The sequence below is a fragment of the Notechis scutatus genome, chromosome 6 (genome assembly GCF_049901735.1).
Source record: "Notechis scutatus isolate UNSWTSFEM ecotype Mainland chromosome 6, rNotScu1.2, whole genome shotgun sequence".
Lineage (NCBI taxonomy): Eukaryota > Metazoa > Chordata > Lepidosauria > Squamata > Elapidae > Notechis > Notechis scutatus.
The window spans coordinates 51,143,844-51,164,677 of record NC_142014.1 but is presented as its reverse complement, the minus strand read 5'-3'; the positions used below and the strand labels follow the sequence as shown (position 1 = coordinate 51,164,677).

At 37.0% G+C, this 20,834-nt stretch overlaps 1 protein-coding gene across 2 annotated transcripts; it reads left to right on the top strand.

Annotated features, from left to right (window-relative positions):
• The first annotated feature begins 1,172 nt into the window (after positions 1-1,172).
• Positions 1,173-20,414, top strand: CSDC2 (cold shock domain containing C2). Of its 2 annotated transcripts, none has more exons than XM_026694791.2 (4): positions 1,173-1,324; positions 9,657-9,850; positions 13,585-13,707; positions 16,195-20,414. In XM_026694791.2, exons 2-4 carry the CDS (start codon positions 9,675-9,677, stop codon positions 16,355-16,357), a joined length of 462 nt encoding a protein of 153 aa, XP_026550576.1. In that variant the 5' UTR covers positions 1,173-1,324; positions 9,657-9,674; the 3' UTR covers positions 16,358-20,414. The 2 variants fall into 2 exon arrangements, with proteins under 2 accessions (XP_026550576.1, XP_087824380.1); XM_087968254.1 differs by lacking the exon at positions 1,173-1,324 and adding an exon at positions 1,632-1,767.
• The last annotated feature ends 420 nt before the right edge of the window (positions 20,415-20,834 follow it).

The following is a 20,834-nucleotide window of genomic DNA, read 5'->3' as shown; positions in this document are numbered from 1 at the left end:
GAAAAAATTTGGTATCACCCTTTGCAAAGGTCACTACCTCATCAGACTTGCTTCATGAGGCCCCATCCTGAAAAAAAGAATTATCCTATTATCTGGACAGCCAGATTCCTTTAACTCTGGTACTCTACAACAGTATCATCCAGCTAGCACACCGAGAGGGATGATGTAAATTACCATCCCAACAAATTGGATTGTTCTGCAAGAGGTCAGATTGGAGAAGATTGCAGAAAATCAAATTGGGTTAGATAGGCAAATGCATGTGAAGTCCCAATTTTAAAAAGTCCTCATCCTCAATAGGTGAGAATAGAATTGCAGACTTCATTTTTGTAGTAGGTACTTGTTAAATAGATTTTTTTTAGTATGTTGGGCAAACAGAACATGAAAGCTTTGTGGACATCGTTATTTTGCTTAGTGTACACTGAACATGCACAATAGTAGCCGGCAAGAAATCTTAATATGGAAATAGGCAGACATTGCTGGAATTGAGCCTATTGACCAACCACAAGTGCAGAGTGCAGGATCTGTGCGCTTTTTAAAGTTGTGTAGGAAAGGCAATGTCAGCACCTGGGTGGTTCTTACTTTTATGTAGTAGGCACTTCCCAATAAAGCCACCTTTTATACAGCTATTAATGAATGTGTGATATTTGCCTCCACTTTCCTACCCAGTAAGAAATATTCCCGAGGCATGGGTTGCTGGTATATACTGGCTGTATTCACTACCCCTAACTTGCTTGGGACTCCATTAGCCAAACTCTTCTCGAGAGATATTGTTGCTTAAGGCAAAGGCGACCCCCGCCCCCCCCTTAGCCAGGCTACTCATTCAACCAGACTGGTAGATGAATCTCACTGCAGAAGAAAGGGTGGAAAAATAGCATCTTCCACTACACTACACCACTTAACAGGCCAAAGCTTCGAGGCCCAGGGAAACCTGCACACAAGGCTCCTTTTTACAAAATTTGCTTTGGTTCCGGCCCAGGTTTTCTTCCTACATACCCTCTAGAGATTAAGCATTTGCATTTGGTAAGTTCTCGCAGAAAAGGCTTTGTCTACTACGCGAATTAAAGCAACTCATAGGACAGAGCCTCCCTCCTCCCGCCGCCAAGCCAGGTCTCTTTAAAATCTGGTACACAAATCGCCATCCAAACCCCGCCCAGCCTCCACTATTCTGACGTCAGGAGGGGAGGTTTCTCCATTCCCCCCCCCCTCTTTACGGTCCTTTAAATTCATCAGAAAGGCTGCTGGTAGTTTAGGAGAGAGGAGGAAAATCATAATCAAAGCGGGCGAAGGTAAAGCGCCTTGTGAGGGAACCACCGCTCGGGCGAAGGTAATTGATCGTTTCCCTGGGAGGGAGTCAAGGATGCTTTGCAAATTGTAGCTAGGCAGTTTTGGGGGGTGGGGGGGGGAACGGGAGCTGAATAAGAGGGGAAAGGCGCCACGTTGAGAGAGAAGACTCTCAAGACGTGCTGGAGCTGAATGCGAGGGATTCATACTTATTAGCATTGCGCTGGGACGAACAATTCCGCCTGATGGATAACAGCCGAGCGAGACTTCGGATGTGCGTGAAGAATTGCGTTGAACTCCCTCCACCCCACCCGATTCGTCTGGGCGCGCGCTTGGGCACGTATATTATGCCTTTGAACAGCCTGCTGTTTGTCGCTGTTTCTTTGAAGCTAGGATCAGCTGGGGCGCCTTTCTTGCCTCTTATTCCGAAGGAAAAGGAGCCTTTGACTCCAGAATAAAAGCGCCAAGAGGGGTTTTCCCCAATAGGTAGTAATCAACTACAGCCCCTGACGGGGTATACAATTTGTCAGGGGAGTAAGGGGCCAGGATTTGAGGGCGGCGCGCGCGGTTGGGGGGGACGGACGCTGAGGAAGTGATTCGAAAACCGTAATTGGAGGTTTGTGTGTTTGCCTTAGAAAAAAACATAAAGGCTGCCTGTAGGATTTGTGAAATAATTCAGTTCCCCACACCCCTTTTGGGCTTCGTCGCTTCTCCCCTCACTTGCCTCCTAATGCCTGGTTTCCTAGCACTGTGAGGAGGTTGCTGTATTCAGATCATAAAGATGGCATTCATCTCTCCTTAGATTAAATAGTGGTTGCAAATGTGCCTGTTTAACTATGCTCCTCCATGAAGGTGCGACTGATTGTTCTGTGTAGGGGAGTGGTAGCCCTTGGAGGAAACCCAGTTATTGTTGGGTGGGTTTTAAAAATTGTTTACTTTCAGTGATGCCTTTTGTATAGAAGTTCCCTTTTTTGAAGGAGTGCTGAGTCCTGCTACAAATTTATAACATGGAAGTGAAAGTGATTTGTATTTTCCCTTGCATTGACCCTCTACCATATTAGGAAATGAATAATTAAATCTATAACTGTTCAGTGGCATTTATACAGTTTTGAATATTTAAAGAAGGAAGCATAAGAGAGGGGCTATAATCTGTGACATTTAATCACATGTTTATGGCTGTTTTTTCCTTTAAGATTTATAATCATGCATTATGGCAAGATTTTAGAACTGGCTAGAGATTAAGAGGAGAAATCTAACATAGCTGTGGGACTAGATTTGAAGAGGCTGTTTTGTGGCATTAATAAATTATACACAGCCACATACTTGTGTGCCTGTGTATATCTGCATCTAAAATAGGCTACGAAAAAGGTAACTTTTGCAGTAAAAATAAATGCCATTTTAAAGATTTAACATTGATTATGCATCATACTTCTGTGGACCAAAGGTAATTTTAGCTGATAATGCTGGAACATTATCTTGGATTGGATTTATATCTCAGTCTTATTGCACTTACTCTGACTATAGTTAAAAATGTTGATCTGTTTGAAGAGGGGTATTTTGTTTTTGTTAAGGCCACATTATATAGCTAGATATAGTTGGGGCCAAAAATCTGTTTTCTAATTCTTTCCTGGCACTTTAAGATTAAGTGGGGGAAGGCACTACATGTATGTGTAAGAGAACAAATTTGCTTGCTAGCATTGCATGAATTAAAAAAAAAATCTCTTCATAAAACTACCAGTGTTTCTCTTTTTTGAACTATGTATATGTAATAATTTGCTTAAAAACTAAGTATCTAATAAAAGGGCCAGGCAGTGGAAACTAATTACCTCTTGGAAATCCAATTAAGTGTTATTATTTTTTGCCTCTAGGTGAAAGCTTCCATTTAGTATAATATCTACATGCTTTCTGCATTGGAAGAACCAATATATATATTTAAACAGTGATTTTTATGGCAATTTCCCCTTGGTATGACAATATTTAAATAAACTAGTACTGCCTATCCAAACAATTCATCCTGATATAGTTTGACACCAAGAAATTAGAATGAAAAGTTGATGGACCATAATCTAACTTTGGTTTTAAATTGGAATGTGAATAAGGCAAGCACAGCAAATTGAATTCTGGTCTAAACTCCATTTACTGATTGTATTCTACAAATTGTGAATTCAAGGCTCTCATTCTGTTTGGCATAAAATCCATATTTCTTTGGTACTGATATATAGCTCAAAATAAGTCTGAACAATCTAAGTACAGGTGGTCCTCAACTCTTAACCATTTAAAGTGATTTACAATGGCATTGAAAAGATTGACTTATTGGTCATCACACTTATAATCATAGCAGCATCCCCATTGTCACATGATCAGAATTTGGGTGCTAGCAACTAACATGTATTTACTATGAAGCAGTGGACAATCTGTGTCTGAAGTGAACTTTTTTCATTATAGAACACAAATATTGTCATAGAGATGTGCAGAGTTGAGTCTTCCCAACTCTGTTTTGAATATGAAACACCTATGAAATAATTTGATTTTAGAATTTGAGAAATTTTTCAAACTTCAGAGGTTTTGAGCTTGCAACACTTTCTTGACAGGACTGACACTTGAAGTGGAGTAGTTTATTCTTAGAAAAATATGTTTCAGATTCAAAATAATTCAATTTAAAGCATTTTGCACACAACTGTATGTGTATATTGCATGTACATGGCCAAGATTGTTAAAGCTTGATTTGCATAAGACACTCAGACATCCTCCAACAAAGAATAGATGTTTGTTATTAAATAAATAGACCCTATTAAAAAAAAAAGCAAAAAGCAAAAAAAAAAAAGCCACCTACTTCTGATGATATTACATATCTCCAACATGCTCCTCCTTTCTGGTTCTTGGATAATGAAAAAATTAAATTACAACATTTAGATCCTGATGCACAAATAATGTGTAGAATTGGATACTTCTGTCTTGCCTTCAACAGGCAAAGTAAATTGCAAATATTCATAAAGACTTTCATAACTTTGTTAATGAAAACCTTGAGGCTTAGTTGATGTTTCTTTGAATGTATGATGAGTAATGAATTAGAGATCTGTTTCATTGTTGGTGCTTTCTCAGGCTGTGATATTATTTTCTGCATCATCTTCTAAGACCACAGATTACATGACCCACTGCAGTTGTTAAATCATGCAATTTTAAGTGAATCTGGCTTCACCCATTGACTTTGCTTGTTGGAAGCCTGCAGGGAAGGTTACAAATGGCAATCACATGACCCTGGGATGTTGCAACTGTTGTAAATACTTGCCAGTTGCCAAGTCCCCAAATTTCAATCATGTGACAATGGGGATGCGGCAAACTTTGTAAACACCAGGACTGGTTGTAAGTCATTTTTAATGCCATTTGTTGAGGTAATTTCCCGTTAGGAGAATGAGTGCACACCGGGAGACGTAGTGACAGTGATGTTGAATAACACACACACAGCACACAGCTACACTGTATAGTAAAATGTAGGTTTTTACTTCCAGTAAAGAGTTAAGCAAAGTCCAACAAGCAGTATTGGGAATTAATTTTAGTGTTATGCAATGATAGACATATCCTATCAGTAGTTTTTTAACATGTATGAAAAATATTATTGATCCTAGTGACTAAAACCAGAACAGGTTTATTCAGAGGTAGAAGACTGTAACTGGTAGATAGCTGCTGCTTGCAGGCAATCACAATAATGACCTCATTTTAAATTTCCAAGTTATATGTGGCTAGCAGTTACAAAATCAAGTCAGAGATGGTTCCCAACTTTTGTATATAGAAAAAAGATATTAAAATTTATTTTACTAAAAAAGTTTAAGAATTTGTAAACAAATTGTAAACAGAATGAATACGAATCAAATAATAAACACTATATAAAGGAAAGCTCTTGCATTCCTATGTTCCATTAGATATTTTTCAGAATTTTCTATTGTATCATCTCAATCACCTAGCTTGATTTTCAGAGATCAACAAAATAGTTTTGATCCTTTCTAAAGCTATGAACTGTTGAAGGGCAAGTAATGTGCTGTTCTGCAACCAAACAACTTCCTGATGGATTAATTATGTATAATTAAAAGTCTTCTCCTACAAATAGAATGGATATCCATTCAGATACAATATCTGACTATTGGCATTGACATCCCTATCTTACTACTGTTGTCACATTTTTAGTCTAAAATATAAATTCAGATGGCAATGCACGACCACTGTTCTAACTGGAATAGAATTAATATTCATATACTTATGTAGTCTCTCCCTAGCAGTACCTTTTCATTCTTTTAAAATGGTAATAAGCAGACCCAGGGCTGCTTTCTGTAAGAGGAGATAAAATGCTGCTTCTAGCATTGACCTGGGATCATATAATGTAGTTGGGTTTAACATTTTGGGTAAATCAGACAATAATTATAATTAAAGTATAATTATATAATTTAAGTTCCTGTTGTTCTTCACCCAGTTCTTTCAGGTATGAATGCTGGAAAAGTGTTCTTCCCCTTTTAATGAATATGTTTTAAAATTATTTTAAATATTGTTTTACTACATTCTTATTGTAAATCTCAATATATTTGGCTTATGAAGTAATATAGACATTTATTTCTTTAATACTTAACAAATTAGCACTACAGAAACTAGATGTTATTATATACTTGAATCATGGTTAGCTCAGTGTGTGAAACCTGACATGGTTTCCCTCTAATTTAGTGAAGAGCTCCTAAAAGCATCTGTAAGTAAATAACTGCCCACAGAGCAGAGCAAAAAATGATTTTGTTTAAAGCCTTGTTCTTTCAAGGAAAAACTAACACTGGTAGATCACATGCTGATGTAAATGGTACCAAAGAGCACTAGATAAGCCATTATTTTCATCTTCTTTTGACTCTTGTCTTTATATCATACCTAGCAGGCTGTCACAGAGAAAAAAAAACCAGAATATCCTTATCAGAGTAATCTGCAATGTTTTTTCTAATTCTAATTCATTACATGAAATGGAGTTAACTTTAGAAATTATTTCAAAGAAGAAAGAATTTTGGAGAAATGCTTTGGGCAGATAGTTGCGTTTTTGCCCTGAGTTAGCTGCAAAATGGTCAAGGAGTATGTCTGAATGTAGTGCAAAAGAGAAAATGATTATCTGCCCACATTTGATAACATTCTAACTGAAAATATCACAACAGAATTTGTCCATGAGTTTTTTCAGTAATGAGAAGTCACCAGTTAAGTAGGCTGTTCAAAAATTGTTGGGGAATTTCTTCTTCCCCTGGAGAAATTGTTCACCCAATTTTCTGCCCCAATTAATGGTGGTTAGATACCTTTTGGAAGTAAGCTATAAGAGTTGTTTCTAGCTGTAAAGTCTGCAACCTCTTACAGAACATACGTAGGAATATTGGGGGGGGGGGGGATGCCATAATATTCCAAGGTATTTGAAGGAAGAAGTATGTGATTATATCTCTTCATAAAAGCACGCAAAGAAATGCTGATGAGGATATCTTTATGCTACATGGTCATTTTTACATTGTGACTGCTTGAATTGCATGTAAAATCTATTCCCAACCAGCAGTTTAGTGTACCAGTTTAGGGCAGGTTTCTCTAATGTGGCATCCTCAAGAGTATTAGAGTATAACTCCTCACCTCATTAAGGATACCTGGAAGATAAATAAACATTACTGTTCTTAATATCTAATTTTAATATGTCCTCATCCTTTGCTCCCTTAGTTATTTCATACTGGACCTAGTTTTGGTAATAAATTCATAAAATTAATTAACACGTCCTGCCGGAGTTTGATTCTTTGCATCTATTACTGATTTTATGCGCTGAGGGAATGCAAGTACATTTAGCAGCAAAATGTTTCAATCCAGAGGTGATATTCAGCAGGTTTTGACCAGTTCTGGAGAACCGGTAGCGGAAATTTTGAGTAGTTCAGAGAACCGGCAAATACCACCTCTGACTGGAGATTTTACAGTGTCCTTCCCCTGCCATGCCCACCAAGCCACACCCACCGAACCGGTAGTAAAAAGTTTTGAATCCCACCACTGTTTCAAACCAAAAAGTTAGTTGGTATATTATGCATTATATTTAATGTAATGGGTGAAGAGAGATCAATATCTCTATATCTTAGAGAGAGAATAGGAGTAATTGCTTGGCTATTTCCCCTTGAAGAGAGCAAGGTACAGAGTACAGAGCATTGTAAAGCAAAAAGGAGGGAAGATGCAGCCATTTTTCTTGTCCAAAGAACAGCACTTCCGGCAGAAAAGTCTCTTGGTCTGCTGCTTAAAGACCTGTTTTTTTCCTACTGTAATGAACTCTTTGGTTTTTTTTACTTTAGAGTTTTAATGTTTCCCAACTTTGCCAAATTTAAGATATGTGGAATTCTGGGAGCTGAAGCTTACATATCATAAAGTCATTAAGGTTGAGAAACACTGCCTTAATGTATTGTGTGAGTCCATTAATTATTATTTGCATAGTATAGTTTATGGCTTAGTGTTATTGTAATTCTGTGGCTCTTTTTCCCTACTCTGTTAAGGGTTTTGTTTCCCATAGTAGCTTTGGAGAGGCTTACTTTAAACTCTGGTTTGTCCGAGATTCTCCTAGTTTTGCACTTCAGTCTTTGTGATTAAAGCATTTCTGAAAAGTAGAATGGCATAGATTCACAAAAGAGTAGCATAAGCCTAGCTGTCTGCCATGATTCCCTCTCCTTTGTCTGGCAAAAGAAGAACAAGTTGAAATGGCAGGACCTGTATCCTCACTTATCTGGGAAGCCTTGTTTTAACCACATAAATCACCAAGGAAAATACAGTCTTAATAGGGCAATAGACAATTGTTTATTTACCTGTGAGATAAAATCTTCTACTTTAAGATTTAAGACTGTAAGCAGTATTCAAATAATCCAAAATTTTGGAGTTTATGCTGTATTTCCATGGAAATTGTTAAGTCTGTTTTGGAATTGAGCCAGTATTTTCTAGGGCTTGCTTCTGCCCCAGGTGTAGGCTTTGAATGTTTAATATGGGAAGGCTTTGCAGTGTATAAGGCTAAGGACTTTCAAGAAGTGCGCAACACCAGACTGCCTTAGGCTGATATATTTAGTCTGCCCTGGATCAAAGAATGAGTGGCATTCCTCTCCCTTACATTTCATAAGAAATAACTCACCGAGAATTTGACATTGACATATATTGTTTGCCATGTAATGCATAAATCTTTTAGTAGTTGCAAAACCAGATGTTTGCTATCACTAAAAAGCTAGAAGATGACTGAATTACTATTCCCTCAATTTTTGGAGAATCTTGTAAAACATTTATTCCTCTATGTCTGAGTTTGTCTTTTAGGGTACTTTGTGATTTCTTTAATGAAGATTATTGAATAAGTTCCCACTCGCTACTTTTACACATTACACTGTGACTAAATCATATGCAAATATGGTTGAGTTCATATAACAAGCAGCCAAAACAAAACAAACCATATAATGGCTTTGCATGATGCACTTGTCTAATTTCCAAACAGACATCTAATCTGTGAATGGTGAGGATGAAGATGGTTGCCAGATATGAAAGTAAAAATAATTAAAAAGAACTAATTGCTTTTAAGTGCGGCTGTACCTTAGAATGCAAAGTAAAGATATGCCTAATTGGGAAGGAGAGTGCTTAAGATATAAGAGCCATCAGGTTAGGGTGGAGGTATGCTAAGTTATTGAGAGTCAAGGTGCATGCAAGTTTAATAAATTATGGCTGTCTGTACAGTCAGCCAGGTATTTAGATTGGATTTGGCATTTTAGTCCACCAACTGAGTCTTTCCCAAGATCTAGGCCAGACATGTTGTTTGATGGCATTAAAGTATTATTACAGGATGTAAGCATTTCCAAGTAAAGCTGTCTTGTGCAGCTGATTAATGGTGGTTTTGTCAATGCCAGTGATGTTCAAGTGATACTGTAGATCGTAGATGTTTTAGAATTGCACCTAAGGTACCTATTATTTAATATTGTAGTATTGTTATTCCCTGACAATGAGATGGGGAAAGACAGAGAAGGGAAGTTTAGGTGCATTTTGCAACAGTCTTCCCCAACCTGTCGTTTCTCAGATGTTTTGGGTCTGGAATTCCTTCTTAGCCAACATTAAACAGGAAACATTTTTGCACACATACATTGTATAGCTCCCTAGTGTTCTCACAGCTTGGCTCATCCCTTACTATTTTTAGAGAGATTTTTCCTTTGTACTATTAATACAGTAATTATTAATGATAGTGAATCAACAGAGTTATTATGAACTGAATTATCTCAGGAATTACATTAATGTTGTTGCAGCTTCTTATCAAAATTACTATGAACTAAAAAAAATCCTTCTGCTAATTTAATTTTCCACTGACAGCAAATCTCTCATTCCAGGAGACAAATCCTCCCACCATGTCATCTGACCAGACACCTCAATCTACAGTGCCACCTCTCCACTCTCCAAAGTCACCTGTGTGGCCTATTTTCCCATTCAACAGAGAGGGAAGCCGGATTTGTGAGAGGGGTACTCACCTTCTTCGGGACTTACCCAGCCCTCTTCCCACAAAAAGAACAAGGACTTACTCCGCGTAAGTATCCAAAATTGACCAAAATTATGGATTTTTGCTTTGATGACATGGAGCCTATTAGCTGAGGCTGGAAGAAGTGAGGAATTGCAGCCATAATTGTATCTCTATCCCTGTTCCAGGTGCATGTAGTTCTGGTCTCTTTCTCCCTGGTTCTCTACACATTATGATCCTAGAGAAAGAATTGAACCTTGCAATGCTGCTTTTTTGATAACTTTGATTATTCAGTTCCCCACACAATGAGAATATCAAATTTTACTCATATTTCATTAAAATCATCATGAGCCTTTTTGGATCAGATCATAACCCTGTTTAATCCATGATTTTATGTAATACAATTGCCATTTCAATGTATTTAATCCTGGAAGTTCACATATGGGAGCAGGTTGTACATGAGAAATCAGACTATTCCATTCCATTAGAAAAGGAAATGGTAACCCATTTCAATGTTCTTCCAAGAAAATCAAATGGATATTCCCAATCAAGACAATATCAACATAATACTGGAAACTGAATGCTTCAGGTTAGCCAACATACTGAATTAGATCAATTAAGGAAACTTTTTAATTTTAATTTCAGTACAATAGTAAAAGCAAATATAAAGAGAAAAAAATACAAAGAGAAAAAATAAAGTGTAAGGAAAGGAAAATAAAACTGGAACAAAAAGAAGAAAGAAATAGAATCAAAAGAAAAAAATATATGCAAAGAAGTGACTCCCAGTCTTCATCACAAATAAAACAAATTTGATAACTCACTATCCCCTGTAAGCTTACAACTTTTTCCCCAGCCCATCCCTTCTCTATGCAAAAGTATAAATCATTAACTTTTCAGTGCTGATATTAGCAAAATGTCTGTAAAGAGTTACTAGAGCTTTACAAAAACATATTTTAATATTGATCACACAAACTGTTATATTCCTTTCTTTTACTTCTCACGATCTCAATCCTTAATTCACTTTCTTTTTCCCCTTTGCAGAGGCTTCTTTGAGGTTTTTTTCACAGGCCGTGCAAGTGGAAGGCCACTCTATTTGTGTGAGTCCAGGTGGGCTGGGGAACCTGCCTTGGACAAATGGAGCTGTGTGCACATATGCATGCATGCTTGCCTCCCGCTTGCATGGAACCATCCCCTCTCCACTCCCGCTGCTGGCAACGCTGGTCCACAAAGCCAGAAAGGTTGGGGACTGCTACTTTAGCAGATATTTTTTGTAAATCCAATGGAAAGTCCTTATCTAGGACTTTCAACCGAGGGCTTTGAAGATTAGTTTTACTTTTGAGGTTACCTGTTGACTGCTGTTTTTTATATAACAAACAAATGGTGGGTCGATTTGATTGATAGATACACAATTTTCCACATCAGGGACATATTTTTGAGTATTGTAACATAGTATTAAATATAGATGGGAAAATTATAATTACTTGTGGACCTGTCATGTAAGGGGGAGAGAATGTATCGGATATTTTCAATGTATTTTTCAGCATTCAATCAGGGTTAACATTTTATATTTAATGTCACTGTTCGTGATTTGTTATTCTTTTGTGCACAATTTTTATTTTTATTGTTAATGTTTGATAGTTGTTAGTTTGATGGTTGTTTTTTTCTTTTATTTTGTATTTTAAAAATTAGAAATAAGATTTAAAAAATTGTGAGAAGGAAATTCCTTATCCAGGTCATTGCTTTAATTGTCTTTTATATTTCCGCTTTGAGTTTCAAAACATTAACCAGCTTCTTTTGTGAATCCAGTAAAATGTTCTCAACTCTTGCCTGTTCTCTGTGTTGGAACCCACACCTTCTCCTGTAAATTGTTATTTCCAGGTTGAATGCTTGGTCTGTTTTATAATCCACACTTTTTAAAAACCCAGTCTTTCTGATTTCATTATTTTTTCATCAAGCAAAATTTGCTTCATATCTGTCAGTCCTTCATTAGTCTATCCATAAAAGACATTGATATTGTGGCTACTAATTTCTGCCCCCATTTTTTTGAAGATATCTTTTAATATTTCAGTTGTTATGGTATTTTTGTGTCATTTTGTAAGTCCTAGTCCTAAAGACAAGTTGTTTTTTTTTTTTCCCCTTTTTTCCTGGACTTTAGTCCTCTCTATTGTCCAATTTAAATTATAAAGTCTCTTATCTATGTTATGGCTTGTGGTATTCAAAATCTGGTTCTCACCCAAAGCTGTTTATTTTATATAACTAAAAACAAAAACAAAACAGAAATGAAGAAAATTGGATGCTTTGAATTGTGGTGCTTGAAAAAAATGTTTGAGAATACTTTGGTCTGCAAGAGGAACACATTATTCAATAGTAGAAGTAAAAACTGAATTACTCACTTGCAATATTAATAATGAATCTGAAAGCCTATATTTTGAACACATAATGTGAAAGCATCAATCATTGGATAAAAGCTATCAGAAGTCAGGTTGGCTAAATATTCATATTGAAGATACAAACATTAAAATAATTCAAAGTAGTAGCTGGCAACAGATCCTGATGTAGCCTGCTCCATTGGCAGCATTTCCTGGGTGGCTAACTGGTTGGAGCTTCTCCCCTGGAATTGGGACAAGAAGGAGCCCTGAAGGGGATGGCTGGGAAACAGCAGGAGAGAAGGACAAAATGAAGGAGCTGAGGAAAAAAGGATTGAGAGGGAGTGAAAAGAACAAAGCTGTTACAAGGTACAGAGGCTGCACTTCTTTGAAAAGAGAGCAAGATTGCCAGCCCAAGGAAGAGAGGACAACTATATCTGGGCCTAGAGACTGGATCCTGGCTGCCACAAGAGGGAGGCTCCTTAGGTCTCTATCTGGCCCACAGAGGGCATGTTTTTGAGGCAGCAGGATCGGTGAGGGATCATTTGGCCAAAAAGGACAGTCTTTGGGGGAATTTTTAGTTGAACAACATTGTCCACCACAAGTTTAATGTTTTATATTATTGGGTTGTTTCTTGATTTTTATCTTAATGGCCATTATTTTTAAATGGCAATAACTCCTTCCATGTATATTGGTGTGCCTGGGCCATGTTAGCCCATGCTGGCCCACCTAGAAAGGGATAGAAGGGCCTGATTGCCAATGGCCCTTTTGGGGGGAGCCATTGGCAAAATGATGTCCATTAGCTCATGAAAAATACAAAATGACTGAATGACAATAGTGAATCCTGAAGAATCTAATTTATAGAATGCATTGTTGAAATAGTATAAACAGCCTGAGATTAGAAACATGTACACCTGTGAATCTCCAGATATTGAATTCTAGGTATATCTCCATGAGCCATAGCTAACATGGCCGATGGTGAAAGATTAAATTAATTAACCATTAATTAAATATTAATATTAATTAAATAGCTTAAATTACACAAAACCTGGAGAGCACCATGGTATGTATCCTTGTATATATACTCAATATCAGAAGTAGTTAAAAAAAATCTAGGGTAATATGTTGGCTGGGCTTACGAGAGATATATCAAATATGTTTTTAGTGTTGCCTATTATAGCATAATTACTCTTTGTTTATATTTTTCTCACTTTTAACATCCTTCTCATGAAAAAGCAGGATTGCATATTGTTAATGCAGGTAATACTTCCTAAGCAAGAATGGAAGTTTTTAAGAAGAGATTGGACAACCATTTGTCTGAAATTACTTGAGCAGGTGGTTGGACTAGAAGACCTCCAAGGTCCCTTCCAACTCTGTTATTCTGAATACCATAATAGCTCAGCTTGATTTTCATTCCCCCCACTCTTTTTTTCCTAGGACGGCTCGTGCTTCTGCTGGTCCCATCTACAAAGGTGTATGTAAGCAGTTTTCACGTTCCCAGGGCCATGGTTTCATCACCCCAGAGAATGGCACAGAAGATATATTTGTACATGTTTCTGAGTGAGTTCTGTGGGGAAGGAACATTGATGTCTTTAGTGGCTTATGTATTTATTTATTACTTTTATTGTCAGAGTACAACATGTGTACAATGAGATTGGCTGAGCCTCCCTTCATGCGCCCCCCCCAACACAACTCACAGTGAGGACAGAAGTCCCTAACCCAGTCCCAATCTTATTATACTATGTGATCTTGTTGCACAATGTGCTGGCCCCGAAAGTCTATCATACTATGTTGACATGAAGTTATTTTCTGTTCAGAAGTCTGACAGCCCATGGGTAGAAACTGTTCTTCAGTCTGTTGGTGCGGCTGGCTATGCTTCTATATCTCCTACCCGATGGTAGGAGAGTGAAGAAGTGCTGACCGGGATGTGAGTCGTCCCTGAGAATTTTCCTCACTCTTCTAAGGCAGCGAGCCCTAGTGATAAGTCAGGATCCCTATTTTCTCTCTCCATCCCAACTTCCATTATTGACATTATTATATTCTTATGCATTATGTGTTTTTTCACATATGGATACTTCCTGCTTCTTTACATACTCCAATACAATAAGGAAATACTGTTCTCCAGAAACTTTCTGTTGAGTCAGTTGTGGCAGGATAAAGGTTTACTAACACGTGTACATATTTGGGGTATGCAGAGTAGTCAATTTGTCCTCCTTGTTTTGAGAATTTGGAAGGTAGCTCAATCATTGCATTGGTAAAGAAGGACAGTTGGAGAGCAGGTGATCTAATGCCTGTCTAATGGGATAGACTCCCCAAATTAAAAAAAAAGTCAGTGCAAAGATCATAGTCCCATTACAAAAGGTCCCATCAGTATTTCTTATCAATCAACGTGAGGAAAAGTATGATTGATTCTGAAGGCACTTTCACAGCAGGTGAATGAATGGCACCTAATGGTGTGGACAAACAATATTTGGACCAAAACTTAGGTAAACCAGATCAAGATGAAAATACACTTTAGAAAAAAGTGTATAGACATTCTTATTATAGTATAGTATATGTAGTTTAGACATTCTTTTTTCTATATCAGCCAAGTACATATAAAGAATAGCTAAGAGGCTGAATTATCAGTGCTTTCTCTTAGAAAGAAGCAGAGGTTTCTTGTGATATGTCAGCAAGATGGGGACCCTAACCCATCAATTGGCCCATTCATGACAGTGAAGCACATTATGTCCTAGAAGACTGTTTATGCCAACTCCTAAAATGCCCAGACATCATCTCTTCCAGCCCCACTGATTACCTGGAATCAGAAGGCTGCAACTTCATGCTTGAAAAATAAATGGAAATATCTCCTACCTTCTAATTTTCTAGCCACCACAGTGGAAAACATTTTGGCTTATAGAGCTATCATTTTATTTGATATGCCCATCAACAATAATACAAATGCGTCTAATGGCATCTGGAACAGGTTAAGAACTACTGAGATTCTTATAAGAGGTCTTGAAAAAAAGGACTTAGCAGCTAATACAGTACATAGGCAACTGATGTTGATGAGGAACATTACTATGTGGTCATTCTTAACACGTGCTGCTTCTGCAAAGCTGCAAGATTTCTCTCTCACTGATCATTCACCATTTTCTTTTATCAGTTCTTTGAACTCTAGTAATTGCTCTCTTTGAACTCATAAAATCCCATTAACCTCATCTTCTGGAAGACAGCCTTTCTGGTGGTCTCAGCTTCAGTGAGGTGGGTTGGGGAACTAGGTCCTTTTCTGAAACAGGGAAATCTATGTATTCTATCAAGACAAGGTGATACTAAGAGCAGATCCCTGGTTGGTTCATATCCCAAATCCTAAGAACACAAATCTCTCATTCTACTGAAAGGAGATAAATTCAGTGGCAAAGGTCAACTTAAGTATTGTCCTGTGTTTACTAACTGTTATACATTGTTCTTTCATTTTTAAGAATCTATGATACCATCAAGAAATTTTTGTTGTTGTTAATACAGTGAATTATTTAACAACGAAATTGAATTACACTCATATCAGTTAGTATATTCAGAAATCAGTGTATATGATTAGGGATTTCCACAGGACAGGAAGAAATCTTGCTGTACATTTTGTAGGTAGAGGAAGTTGAATTAACAATTTCTGTTGTCATATTTGGCTGGCTAAAAGGTGGTTCATAATAAATGCAGTAGAAAATATTATTACAAATAAATGTGGGCTAATATTCCAAACCCTAACATTTTAATTCTGCTATGATGGCAGAACTCTTCCTAAATTAGAGTGCTACAAAATGCATCATGTTTGGAGGAATGTAATTCACATCCTGTTATGATGTTTAATTTTATACAGTTTTCTTTGATTGTTCTATATGTTAGGTTTTTAGCAAATTGCTTATTTAAATTCTGATACACTGAAGCTTCCTAAAGGGAATGCAATTGTTTTAAAATTTGCTATGCCTTGTCTGATAAGTTTTAATTACATCAATTTCTTTCCACCAGACTTTTATTCGGGGCTCTGAAATGTTCCTTCTTTTTCTTTTTCAGCATTGAGGGGGAATATGTCCCGGTAGAAGGAGATGTGGTCACATATAAAATCTGTCCCATCCCACCAAAGAATCAGAAGTTCCAGGCTGTGGAGGTGGTGCTCACTCATTTAGCACCACATACAAAGCATGAAACATGGTCAGGCCAAATAATTGGCTCATAAACTACTTATTGAGCCTGCAGGAAGTAGAGTTGAATAATATGGTGGGTGGTGGAACTACTGGAGCAATGAAAGAGCCAGGCTGGCAATTTTTGTTTGCTGTGTGACATATTTGCAACTTTATCTTGTCTTTTCTAAGATCTAATCTTAGTTTGTAAATGTGCTTTTTTGTTATAGAAGGGCAAGCAAGAAGTTGAAAAGTGTTGCTGGATAGATTTACACTTAAGTTATGAATATCCAATAGGGTGAAAGAAATCTACTATCAGAGTAGTATATGTTGGCCAGAATGATGTTTATCTGGTCCTGTTCTAAACAAATTAGTAATGAAATTATCTATTATCCTATCCTTTTAACAAAAAATTCCCTTCCATCTTCAGCAGAGGTTGTTGCATTGTTATTATGCACCCTTCTCAGCCAGAACAGGCATTCAGTGAAATAGAATTTTTTAGGGCACAGTTCTATATGGTCCAAACATGGTGAAGCTGTCATTCTTTCAGTTTTCTAAATCACCTACAGGAATGCTTCAAGTTTGTTTTGTTTTGTTTTGGGGTGTTGTGTGTATTTCTTGTATAATCATATGCAAAGAAAGAACCTATGCGTTTGCTTCTGCATATGGATCACACTTCTCTAAATTTCTATTTATCTTTGGCTGAGTTTGAGATCAATGGCTTGGTTACCACTATTGTGTATGTAATGATTGCTATAGCTTCAAGTCTACTTTCAAAAACACTTCATGCACAGGGTCTGAAATAATTACGCAGTAATCCAACGGAATATAACACTAAGGAAGGAGCATTTCTAAAGACAAATTAATAACTCACTGTGAAATTTTGTTCAGATATGTCTAAAATGGGTGGAGGGATTTTTTTGGTCTTGTAAAAGATATTACCAAAATCAGGATCTTCTGCAGGCAAATAATTCTTTGCTAGAGGTAGCTGAAGAACTTTTCTAAATGTATTAATCTCAAATTGAGTTTAATTTTTTCCATGTGCACCACAGTGGTCCGTCCCAGGTAGCCTGAACTGTAGCAGTATCTTGCTTCCAGACTGTTGTGATATATGTTCAGATTATAACAAATAACTTTTCTTATTTTATTCTCTTAATTGTAAACTAAGTTGCATCTGTTTTTTAAAAGGGCAGCAAAATATAATACAGGAATGGTAATATATGATCTTCCATTAATTGCAATTAAAAGTATGTGTCCAAGTGTATTCTAGAATTCAGCCTCTACTGAAATGTGTTGTTTTGCTGACATTGTAATTTTCATATAAAGTGTTAAGTATTGCCCATGATTACATTTGTGTCTACTAAAAGTAATACATAATAATAAAACCCCTGCAGATGAAGCTTTCATTGTTAGATTATATTATTATTAACATTAAAGGGATTAGAATGGTCTTCTTAACATAGTGTCTCCAGATATTACTGGAAAGTACAGTTCCAACTCATTTGGTCTATTATGTTAGAAAAATCTGAAATAAAATCACCAGGAAGCATCTGTTTGATCCTCTTATATTATGAATGATAGTTTCTAGCTATGAAGATCTGCTTGAAAAATAGCATCTTTGTTTATTACACTTTCGCAGATGTAGGTTTCAGTATTATCTGCATGTAATTGCACTTCTGAATATTTTTCACAACAAATTTCCTCAGAATGGATGTTTAGGCTAATTCTTCCATTCTCCCTTCTGTTCTTCAAACTTCAACATTTTAATGATTATCCTCTATGTGACTGGAGAATGAGGATTATGTGTAGAAGAGATAAAGAAATGTTCAGCAGAAGTAAGATTAATGGGTAATATTAAATAAATGGTAACTAGTAGTATTGTCCTTCAGTTGTTCCAATTCTATCCAGTCTTTCCCCCAACATCTTAATTCCCCAGGATATACAGGGTCTTGTTTAAAAGCACAATATTGATTTAGATGCATTAAGAAGAATTTCCCAGGATACCATGTACAGTACATTCTCAGAACTTGCATGGAATTGTCAGGCAGTATAAACTGTACGGTCTGCAGAGTTGAAAGCATATGGGCAATGCCACACTGAAGTTGCATGATCTTGGAGAGAAAAGATATACATGGATAGTAAGTTTTTAAATTAATGCATGGAAGCAAGCACTATTCTTCTAGGAATTACACTTAGTGGGTATGTTTAAGTAAATGAAGTAAGTAAGAATGTGAGAGATGAGCATTTAGTGAAGCTCTCTTGAATGAGATGAGGAAGTCTGAAAGTAGAGCCTATAGCATAATGGTACTGCAGTATGCTGGAATAAATCTGGTGTCTATAAAATATATGCTTTTTGTATTTGGGATGTATTTCCAGTGTCCTTAATGAGATTGTGTGTGTGTGTGTGTGTGTGTGTGAATGTCCAATATAATTTTACTGTTCCTATTTGTGGGAGTTTAGCCCCTTCGATCTTTTACAAACTTGCACTTAGGTGTAGGGTGAGACGGAGGGTTCAGGATAGGCTGTTGCTCTGTAGAAATAGACATAGAAATAGAAAACAGCCTAATGTTCATATTTAGTTTTCAAGGGGGACACCCCACTTAGACAGTTTAATTCTACAGTATACTGCCAACCTAAATTTATGGCAAATTTCATGTAAGGTAGCCAGAGGGCGTTGCATTCCACTCTATATTTCAACCCAAAAGATTAAAGGAAAAGCCCTCATAGCTATAAGGACTTGGGGACTTCCAAATTATACCAGAATTAGCTGTAAGGGTGCCAATGTTTTTCAAACTTGGCAACTCTAATATGTAGTTCACACCCCAAATTTCCATAGCCAGTCTGGGGAATTCTGGGACCTGAAGTCCACATGTTAAAGTTGCCAAGTTTGAAGAACATTGGTATAATGCAACCTTTCCCAACTTAGTTCCCTTCTGATTTGCTAGGGCTACAACTCCTGGAAAGCCATATTTTGAGGAAATTCTGGGAACTGCCATTTCAATACACTTGGAGGGTGCCAAGGTAGAGAAGGCTTTCATACAATTCTTTCTTGAATGGATGTTACACTACAGAAAGTCTGTGCTGCGGTGGTTAGAGTGCAGTACTGCAGGCTACTTCTGCTGACTGTTGGCTGTCTGCAATTTGGCAGTTCAAACCTTGCCAGACTCAAGTTTGACTCAGCCTTCCATCCATCCGAGGTAGGTAAAATGCGGGTGCAGATAGTTGGGAGTAATATGCTGACTCTGTAAATCGCTTAGGGATGTAAAGCACTGAAGTGGTATATAAGTCTAAGTGCTATTGCTACAGCTGAGTTTTAAAAATATTCTCCTATAAACCCGATATGGTAGAAATGGAGTGCAACTTTAAGAAAAGTTCTAGCCTAGTTCTTCCTGAGTTTGTTTCTTCATATAGGCAACTTAAAATGGTACCCTAACATTCCCCCTCTGTTCCCAATATGCTGCTAATTAACCTATTCCAAGAAGTTTCTGTATGGATTTATTATAACTGATATAAGAGATAAGAAATGAGTTCTTTCCAAGCAAAGCTATAAAAAGGTTGGTTAAGATCATTCTGCGGGACATTATTGTTCCTGTTCCTGAAATGTCCTCATTATGTCAGTAACAAATGATACGAATATTCCACCTCCTTCAATTAAAAATCCAAATAAAACATTCCTAATGGTCTATTTTGAAAGAAAACTCCATACATGCAGGAGACAATATAGTGATTTTGAAATTATCATTTATCTGTATGTAGATAATAAAGGGAGATTTTTTCTGGACTTTTCCATAAGATGCAGCAGCTGCTTTTAAGTCCAATGAAGTGAGGATCTGAAGGCAGCCACTTTCCTTTTGCTGTATGAGACAGTCAGAGGAACTTCCTGCACACATGTAACACCAGCAACTTCCTATCTCCCTCCTTGATGGTGCAATACCAGTGGGAGTGCCACAAAACTGTGACTTCTCTCTGAGAAAGCTTTTAATTATTTCTGAAATAACCTTGTTATCTATAATGTGTCTGTGTTCTAACAACTTTTTGTGTGGTTCTTGCCTCTTTAATCCCATGTTGATCTTTGTAACACTGGCAATAAATCATTAAAGTGACTTTCCAAGAGTCTTCCCTGTTCTGATTTTTTTTCCATTTCACAATGGTCTTTTGAAATGACAATGTCTAAGGATATTGAGTAAAGGGAATGGGGTAGCTGTTCTGAGAATTTGTGATGCCGAGATGAAGTATACTAATCTGCTGGAAACTATTATTTGATTAGCAGCATAATGCAGGCCGTCCATTTAAGATGAGCAGTTTTTGCACTCTAGTCATTGGTAGACTGCAGCTCTTTTCACTGTATGCTTTTGGCTGTGCTGTTTAAAAGTAATGAATTGGCATTGAACAACTTCTGGAATGTTGCAGTTTTACTTAGCAATGAATTCAGATTACTTTACGGTGAAGTCAGATCACTGAACCATCTAGCCCAGTATTAATAGTAGCTTTCCTAGGTTTAAATGAGGCACTTTCTCTTACTCCCTGCTACTT